At 39.4% G+C, this 9,371-nt stretch overlaps 1 protein-coding gene across 3 annotated transcripts in view; it reads left to right on the top strand.

The window, feature by feature from the left end:
* The window catches only part of sorcs2 (sortilin-related VPS10 domain containing receptor 2), a 310,471-nt gene that overhangs the window by 159,907 nt on the left and 141,193 nt on the right, over window positions 1–9,371 (top strand). For all 3 annotated transcript variants that reach the window (XM_024288225.2, XM_024288228.2, XM_024288226.2), the window contains exon 3: window positions 4,872–4,971. In XM_024288225.2, coding sequence (XP_024143993.1) covers window positions 4,872–4,971 — 100 coding nt within the window. The remainder of the gene's footprint in view (window positions 1–4,871; window positions 4,972–9,371) is intronic.

The raw sequence follows: 9,371 nt of genomic DNA, 5'->3' as shown, positions 1-9,371 counted from the left end.
GCTATTTTGAATTTTCAACTTTTTTGCGCTCAAATGAGCTCAAAGCTCCGCCCCCATGTAAAATTAGGCTCAGATCGACAGCGAAAAATCGAAAATCAGAATTGAAACTGTAAGCTGAGGACTGAATGTGAAGATTCGGAAAATAACTTTTTTAATTCAAGTTGTCAGTATTTCTTTTTTTCAAATTTTCAAGATTTTTTTTCAAGTTTTCAGGGTTTTTTTTCAAATTTTTAAAAAGAAAATTGTTTTATTTTCTTTTTTTTTAATTTTCAGACTTATTTTTGGTTTTTAGTTTTTTTTATATATATTTTCAAAACATATTTTTTTCAAATTTATATTTTTATCCAAATTTACAATGTCTTGTTTACAAATAAAAAAACAAATTCATCATAATGTCTATTTTTCAAGTTTTCGATCTGTTTTTTGCTCACTTTAAGCTGATCCGGATTTGTCCAGATAGCCCCCACCTTTAAAGACAGACTCCAGTCGTCTTTCATCTATTGTAAAAGTGTTTCCAGCTGCTCCTGATTTACGATTGGTACTAAGAAATACGAGACATGCAGTTTCAATCGTAATTGTTTTTATATCTGTCCTCCATCATCAGAGAAATGCTACAAGAACATGTTAAAAACACCAAAGATAACATTGGAGTATAAAAAAAATTCCCTCTTAATGCCTAAAGAATGAATCTAACCGCTCTGCAGCTTCATCCATGTGTGGGTTTGTGAGAAGTTTGAAGCTCTGACTGCTAACACAGTCATCAGTGCCAGATCCGTCCGTGCCCTGGGAGCCATCCCGGGTTAAACGCCGCACACAGGCTGGCAGGGTGGATGAAAACACTGCCTGCCTCGCTGCAGAGCAGCAACCCTCCCCTGCTAGGCTGCTCTGTTCAGTGCAGCTGTCTCCGAGCACTCTGGGAGGTTTGATTACTGAGGGTCTGCGTGTGTGTACACGTCTCTCAGTGTGTACGTCTGTCAGCGCTTGATGTCCCACTGCGAGAGAGAGTAAATCCTCTGATCCTTAACCAAGCTGATGTGCTCGCTCCTAATTCTCATTCATCAAAACTGCTCCTGCTCGGCCCCCTCCAGTGAAAGTCTCAGCCCTCGACTCGATGCTGAACCCTCTCTGTTGTTCAGAGTTCTGACAAAAATATTCACAACCGTCTTCAAAACTAGACGCAGAATACTGATGTGACGTTTAGAGCATTTAGTGCTCGTTATGTCGTGATTCAAGGATTTACTGTTTCATTTTCCTGAAGTGTACGGTGCCTGACACGGCTCACATAAAAGACACAAAACAACGACAAAAACTGGGGAACGATGACTAAAGAGAAAGCATGACGACAAAAGCAAACAACACAACGACAAAAGCCAAAACCCGAAAAGCAAACGCCACAACATGACGACAAAAGCCACAACACGAAGAAGCCGAAGCATGACGACAAACACCACAACACGACGACAAAGCTGACAACACAATGATTAAAGCCATAGCATGACGACATACACCACAGGAAGACGACAAAAGTGGAAGCACGACGACACAACACAACGACAAAGGCCAAAGCATGACAACAAATGCCACAACATCACCACAAATACCAGAGGACCACAACAAAAGAAAACAACACACGACAAAAGAAACAAAACAACAAAGCTGAAGAAAGATGACAAAAGCCCTAGCACGACAACAAAAGCACAATAACAAACACCACAGCACGACGACAAAGCTGACAACACAATGATTAAAGCCGTAGCATGACAACAAACACCACAAGATGACAGCAAAAGTGGAAGCATGACGACAAAAGCCGAAACATGACGACAAACACCTCAACACAACGATAAAAGTTGAAGCACGACGACAAAGCTGACAACACAATGATTAAAGCCGAAACATGACGACAAAAGCCGAAACATAACGACAAACACCTCAACACAACAAAAAAAGTTGAAGCATGACGACAAAGCTGACAACACAATGATTAAAGCCGTAGCATGACAACAAAAGCCGAAAAATGACGACAAACACCTCAACACAACGATAAAAGTTGAAGCACGACGACAAAGCTGACAACACAATGATTAAAGCCGTAGCATGACGACAAACACCACAAGATGACAACAAAAGTGGAAGCATGATGACAAAAGCCAAAACATGACGACAAACACCTCAACACAGCGATAAATGTTGAAGCACGACGACACAACACAACGACAAAGGGCAAAGCACGACAACAAAAACCGACAGTAGAATGACAAAAGCCAAAGCCTGACGACAAATGCCACAACAACACCACAAATACAAGAGGACCACAACAAAAACCACAACACACGATAAAAGCCACAAAACGACGAAGCCGAGGAAAGATGACAAAAGCCCTAGCACGACAATAAAAGCTGAAGCACGACGACAAATGCCACAACACAACGACAAAAACCACAACTCGACGATTTCCGAAGCACGACGACAAACGCCACAACACAATGACAAAGGCCAAAACACGATAAGAAAAGTTGAAGCACGATGACAAAAGCCGTAACACATGACAAAACTCACAACACGACAAAAACTGAAGCACAACGACAAAACCAGCAACATAATTAAGTGGTTCACAACGGAAATTAATAACGGTTGAACTATAGTAGCTTGAGACTGAATGAAACTTAAAACAAAAAAAGTCTGTTTTTAATCTCTGTTGATAATCACTTCCGTTGTGTTGTGGCTTTTGTCGTTATGTTGTGTATTTTGCATTAATGTGTGCTGTGTCAGCCACTGTAGAGGTTGGATTTCTTCTAATAAAAAAGAACATATCAGATGATTCAAGCAGGAACTGGAGGCATTAATAATCTACAGCGAGTCACCCAAGTCCACTTGAGCTGAAACCTGCTCCCTCCCCTCTGTGGATGTCTCCAAGCTGCTGACTGACCCCGTCCTGCAGTCGCCCATTCGTTCTAAAGGGACACTGGGCCTGCCGCCTTAAGAGCTGCCAGATTTGAGGATTGGTCAGTACTTCAGAGGACGCCTCGGGCTGTTTTCGCTTCATTGCAGGGCTGACAGGTTGTCCAGTCACTCCTGATTTGTCACCAGGCTCAGACCACAAACCATAAAGTGGTATTATGGTGAGCAGAGAACTGATATGAACTCGGTAGGGGAGTTGGAGAGAGTAAGCAGGTCACTTCTCCTCACTGCAGATTCAATCTCCTCCAGTCAGCTCAAAGGTTTTCTCAGAGCTGCAGCTGTGTTAATACACTAGAGAGGGATGTTTATAAAGGAAAACTGTAGCCTGCATCCATTCTTCTTGCTGAAATATCCCAGAAATTTTGTGTGGAGCGAATTCAATGAAGACTTGGTGAAGTTAATGAAAGCTGCATTGAACGGCCTGCAGCAGGTCTCACCTGTAGCCCTCTCAGGCCTGTGCAGACGCCCTCTTTGTCAAGTTAAGCGTTTGATTCAAAATGGCTGCAGTTGTGAAGATAATGAGCTTCTACTGTTCATCTGGATCTGAATATTGCTGTGTTTGGATTTCCCTGCATGAAGCTCGATTTGACCAATTTCCTTATCAACCTTTGTCACAACCAGCCTCCTTCTGCTCTGGTCTTGTGCTGATAAAGTATGTTTGAGATATACGATTATTCCTCCAACTCACATGTGTCAAAGTCAAGGCCCGGGGGCCGGATGCGGCCCTCCAGGTAATTCTGTCCGGCCCTCCAGATCATTTTATTTTATTGTTATTAATGACCCGATGTTATCTTGTACTTATTTCTAACTTGTATAATTTTGATAAAATATATTTTTATGGAGAGTAAAATGTTGAACGTTACTTAAGGTTTAAGTTGATTTATTCTGGAATAATATTCCTTACTGTTTTTATTCATAGTTACGTTAAAAAGTTACGGTTTTAAAAAATTTTAAAAATTGGTATTCTGCTAGCTTTTTGGACTATTTTGTCATTTACTAAGATTTTTTAGGCTGTTAAGCTAATATTTTAGCTACATGCTAGCTGTTTTGGCTAATTTAGGCTTTTTTTTTGTTGTTTTTAGGCTATTTTAAAGTTTAGCTAATGCTTTAGCTATATGCTAGCTGTTTTGGCTAATTTAGGATTTTTTTTTAGTCTTTAGGCTGTTTTAGAGTTTAGCTAATGCTTTAGCTACATGCTAGCTGTTTTGGCTAATTATTATTATTATTTTTTGGCTGTTTTGGAGTTAAGCTAATATTTCAGCTAATTGCTAACTGTTTTGGCTACTTTAGGCTTTTTTTAGTTTTTTAGGCTGTTTGGGGTTTAACTAATATTTACATGCAAGCTTTTTTTTTGCTAATTTAGTTTTTTTGTTCGTTTGTTTGTTTTTTAGGCTATTTTGAAGTTTAGCTGGTTTTTTTTTGGCTACATGGTAGCTTTTTTGCTAACCTAAGTTTTTTTTTCAGCTAATTTGGCATTTAGCTATTTTTTTAGCTGGCTATCAGTTTCAGGGTTTTAACCTATCAGCTTCATCATTTTTAGCTATCAATTTCAGCATCTTCAGCGGCCAAATTCAGCTTACAGCAGTAATACTATATATGTAGTTCGTAATAATCATGTTAAAAAGTTATTGTTCTAAGTTTTAAAAATTTATTTTTAGAGTGTTCAATAAATGTTTACCCTGTTCGGCCCGCGACCTAAGGTTTGTTTTGGATTTTGGCCCCTTGTGCGACTGCGTTTGACACCCCGATCTAAAAGGAGGGTTCCTCAACCAAACCTCAATACATGATGACTTGGGGAAGAGAATATGTGGGTGAATTATGTTCCATTTGAATGTAGCTTTTATATCCACCTGTTGACTGTAACCATGGACTGAACTGTTGTTTTCCTTTTCTATGTTGCTCGTTTTCAGGTCATCAGACTACGGCACAACCTACACCAAACTAAACCTGATGCCAGGGACAACCATCGTGGTGACGAGTTTCTACATCTGTCCCAGTAACAAGAAAAAGGTAGGAGCCTCTGCTCATAGACCCATCAGTCATCCTTGAGCCTGATGTTTTCCTAATTCTGTGAGCGCTCTGTATCGTGGGGACAAACATGCAGTTGGCAAAGAGAAACTCCTGCTCCAGAACTGCAATCGCTCTGTCCACAAGGAACCGCAGGAAGGAAGAGAATTTCAAAAAAGCAGGCGGCAGATAAACTGAAGAGCAGAGAGGTACAGAAGCGACTTAAGCTGTGATAGAAGTGGGCTGCCAGCTGTGGGGCCTGTCTAATTGCTGGGCGTTATCACGGGGGTCCAGAGTTCTTTCAATCGATGAAGAGATGGAAGGAGATTAGATCGAGTCATTTCTGTGACTTTCCGCTCTAGTCCCCTTGACAACTGCAGTGCGATCTTCCTCACATACAAACACGTGTACGCAAACACCGAACGCTTCGGAACAGACAGGAACGGGAGCTTTTAAGCGCATTGGGACTCTGTCATTTTAATTCAGCTTTAGTTCTGAAAGAGGCAAAGCAGAAGGAGCCGTCGACCGCAAGAGCGACTTTTCTGACAGTGGCATGTTGTGTAATAAGTGCTGGAGATAAGCTGCTGCCTGAACACACATCCTGCAGCCCCCCCCCCACAGGCCCGGGTTCGGCGCTGCCTGCTGGAACGGGTGTGTGGGAGTGTGTTTGTTGTAGCTTGAAATGAAAGTCTTCTGTGAAGGTGGATGAAGGGATTGTGTCTGTGGATTTGTTTGCAGATCCACATTTGCTTTGATAGTTTCATCCTTCTTTACTGTCTCCCCTTCAGTTTGAAGCGATCTTGTCCGTGAGACGGTCAGTCAATCAGACACAAACATACCCGAGTGCACTTTGATCGATATCGCTAATCACATGAAACAAGCCGGTCTGGAGGCTCCGGGCACACGGGGACAGGGCAGGTATGACACAAGGGTGTAAGGCACATGTGTCAAAGTCAAGGCCCAGGGGCCGGATCTGGCCCTCCAGGTAATTCTGTCCGGCCCTCCAGATCATTTTATTTTATTGTTATTAATGACCCGATGTTATCTTGTGCTCATTTCTAACTTGAATAATTTTGACAAAACATATTTTTATGGAGAGTTTTGAGTATTGAAAGTTATTTAAGGTTTGAGTTGATTTATTCTGGAATAATATTCCTGACTTTTTGTTATTCATATTTTTTTTAAAAATGTTGTAGTTTTAGTTTTAAAAAATGTCATTCTGCTAGATTTTTTGACTATTTTAGCATTTACTAAGATTTTTAAGGATATTTTGGAGTTTATCTTATATTTTTAGCTACATGCTAGCTGTTTGGGCTAAATTAGCCTCTTTTTAAAATAGTTTTCTGGCTGTTTAGTTAACATTTCAGCTACATGCTAGTTGTTTATGTTAATTTAGGTTTGTTTTCAGTTTTTTATGATTTTTCTGAGTTTAGCTGATATTTACATGCTAGCTGTTTTGGCGAATTTAGGATTTTTTAAGCTGTTTGGGAGTTTAGCTAATATTTCACGTACATGCTAGCTTTTTTGGCGAATTTAGGATTTTTCAGTTGTTTAGGATATTTTAAAGTTTAGCTATTTTTTCAGCTACATGCTAGCTGTTTCAGCATTTTCAGCTATCAGCTTCAGTGATTTTAGCTACTGATTTCAGCATCTTTAGCGGCTAATTTCAGCTTACAGCATTCATACTAGCATTAAAACAGGTAATGCTATATATCTAGATAATGATTATGGTAAAAAAATATCATTTTAAAGTTAGAAAAACTGGCATTCTGCTAGCTTTTTGAACTATTTTGGCACTTGCTTAGATTTCTTTAGGCTATTTTTGAGTTTATCTAAGATTTGTATCTACATGCTAGCTGTTTGGGCTAAATGTGTCTTTTTTTAATAGTTTTTTAGGCTGTTTTGGAGTTTAGTTGACATTTCAGCTACATGCTAGCTGTTTAGGTTAATTTAGGTTTTTTTTGGCTGTTGGGGATATTTTGAAGTTTAGCTATTTTTTTCAGCTACATGCTAGCTGTTTTGGGTAACCTAAGTCTTTTTCTTTTTTTTCTTTTTTTTAGGCTAATTTGGCATTTAGCTCATTGTAACTGGCTATATCAACTTCAGCGTTTTCAGCTATTAGCTTCAGTGATTTCAGCTATCAGTCAGCTAAATTCAGCTTACAGCATACACACTAGCATTATCACAGGTAATGCTATATATCTAGTTCTTACTTATGTTAAAAAGTTACGGTTTTAAAGTTTTAAAAATGTAGTTTTAGAGTGTTCAATAAATGTTTATTCTGTTCGGCCCGCGACCTAAGGTGTGTTTTGGCCCCTTGTGCGATTGAGTTTGACACTCCTGGTGTGAGGGCTTCAGGTAATCAATGGGACTAGAGGCAATCAGAGTGGGAGGTTCTTCTTCAGACTAGATATCATCCTCTGGTGTTCTTGTATTTCAGTAGGATCTGCATGAAATGTCCACTCCAGACTTTCTTGAGGACTGGGTTCCTGGGATCCCTGACTCTTTAATACTAATGGAATCGTGAAACTTTGAGAGTGCTGCAACGATTTATGCAATCTTCCTGAATCAGCTGATTCTGTCACAAAGAAAAGTGACTTCAAAGTGTTGTATTACACCACAAAGCTGATATAAAAGCCGCTTTTCTTTACGTCAGAAGAAAATAAAGCAGCCATTGAGTGCAGATCATACAACCACACTTTTTATCCATTTTTAATAACAATAATCATGAAAATACTGTAACATTATGTATCTTGGAAACAGAAATGGCCACTGACCAAACAGAGAAGACGATCTGCTTGTTGTGCATCTTTACTGGAGCTGAAAATGGCTGAAAGAAAAGAGAAAATGCAGGACGAGGAGGGGCGGGGTGTTAATTGAAACATTAGGGACTCCGGTGCATTCTAATGTTGATTTCTTGGTCCATTAACAGTTTAGCAGACTGTGATCCCTGCTGAGATACGACCCCTCCCACTGCCTGAAAACTTCCCGTTTAAATCAGCTTTTCTGCGTCACCAGCTCAGCATATCCCCGAGAAGCAAAGGAAGGACAAAGACCGTCAAAGAGGAAGAATCTAGAAGGTTTGAGGTGTCATCTCTTTAGGAGGTGCTAATCAAACATGCATCACAGCAAAACTGTCAGATTTAAAAAGTCATTTTGTTGGAAACATCAACTTTATCGATTTTTTAAAAAATAGGAAAATTCATTTATTTTGTTCTGTGTACAATTTTAGTGAAAATTCAAAATGTGGAAAAAAAAACTATTGCTGCTCTCAAAAATAAATTGCTTTTTTTGTGCGTTTGAAAGTTTTCTTAACAGACAGCAAAGCAACAAATTCAGGAAAAACAAATTGCAGTTTGACTAAAATAATAAAACACCTTTTGTGAGTCACTGAGGTGGAAAAAAAAAACATGCAGAAAAAGCCGAGCCAGGAAGAACAAAGTGAGGAAAAGAGACAGGAAGATAAGTGAACTCATTTTATAGTTAAAAAAAAGAAGAACAATGAGGGGAGAAAGTATTGGACTAAATGATGCTGCAGATTTACTGTCAGCACGTCGCCTGTGACAGTTCAAAGAGCTTCAGAGATGAAGACGCTCAGAGATTCAGACATTATGTTTAAATGATGCTCCTGTGATTGAGAATCATTCTGTCTTTTCAGACGTTTTTTTCCCGTGACTGCCTCAGTAGAAATATGCTAAAAAGAGCAGCTCTCCTACAGAATAAACACCAACATTGTTAGAATTCCTTGTTTTTAAGCTTAAAATTTAAACAATTGGAATAAATCGGGCTTTTGTGTGTGACGATTGGAGTAGTCATCCCTACTGAATTACACAAAGATGGGTTTGAAATGTTCTGGCTGTCCTACACATTTGCATTTAGAGGACATAAACCACCACAACAAGCAATCCAAGGGATTATTTCAATTTTAGTGATAAACAATAAGAGGGAGCGGAGAATTGAATGTTTTAGTCAGGATTGTAATTTTAGCTTCTATCCAACCTATTTTCTATAGCTTATCAGGAAGCTGGTTGCTGCGGCAACAGCTTAGATGCTCCTTCCTTCTCTGCCACCTCCTTAGTTTAATCTGAAAGAGAAGTCTGGCATTTCCAACAGAGATACTTTTCTGAGTCCTGTTAAGCTGTTAAACAACTTAACTATTAATCAGAAGGACATCAGATACTATATGACCAAAAATGAATTGTATATTTCTGTATATTTCTGTGAGCTACGTTAAAAATTTACATCCATTCAACTTTTCTGAACAAAACATCAAACTGAGCTGTTCTAAAGTGGGCAAACAATCACAACGCTGGACTCCCAAAAACGCACAGACTGAGGTTCAGGAAAAAGAAGATGAGAACAGGAAGCACCGACAAGTCCTCCAAACCCAGAGGGCAGCACTG

This window comes from Oryzias melastigma, linkage group LG18 (assembly GCF_002922805.2).
Source record: "Oryzias melastigma strain HK-1 linkage group LG18, ASM292280v2, whole genome shotgun sequence".
In the NCBI taxonomy this organism is placed as follows: Eukaryota; Metazoa; Chordata; class Actinopteri; order Beloniformes; family Adrianichthyidae; genus Oryzias; species Oryzias melastigma.
This window is presented reverse-complemented; position numbering and strand designations above follow the sequence as displayed.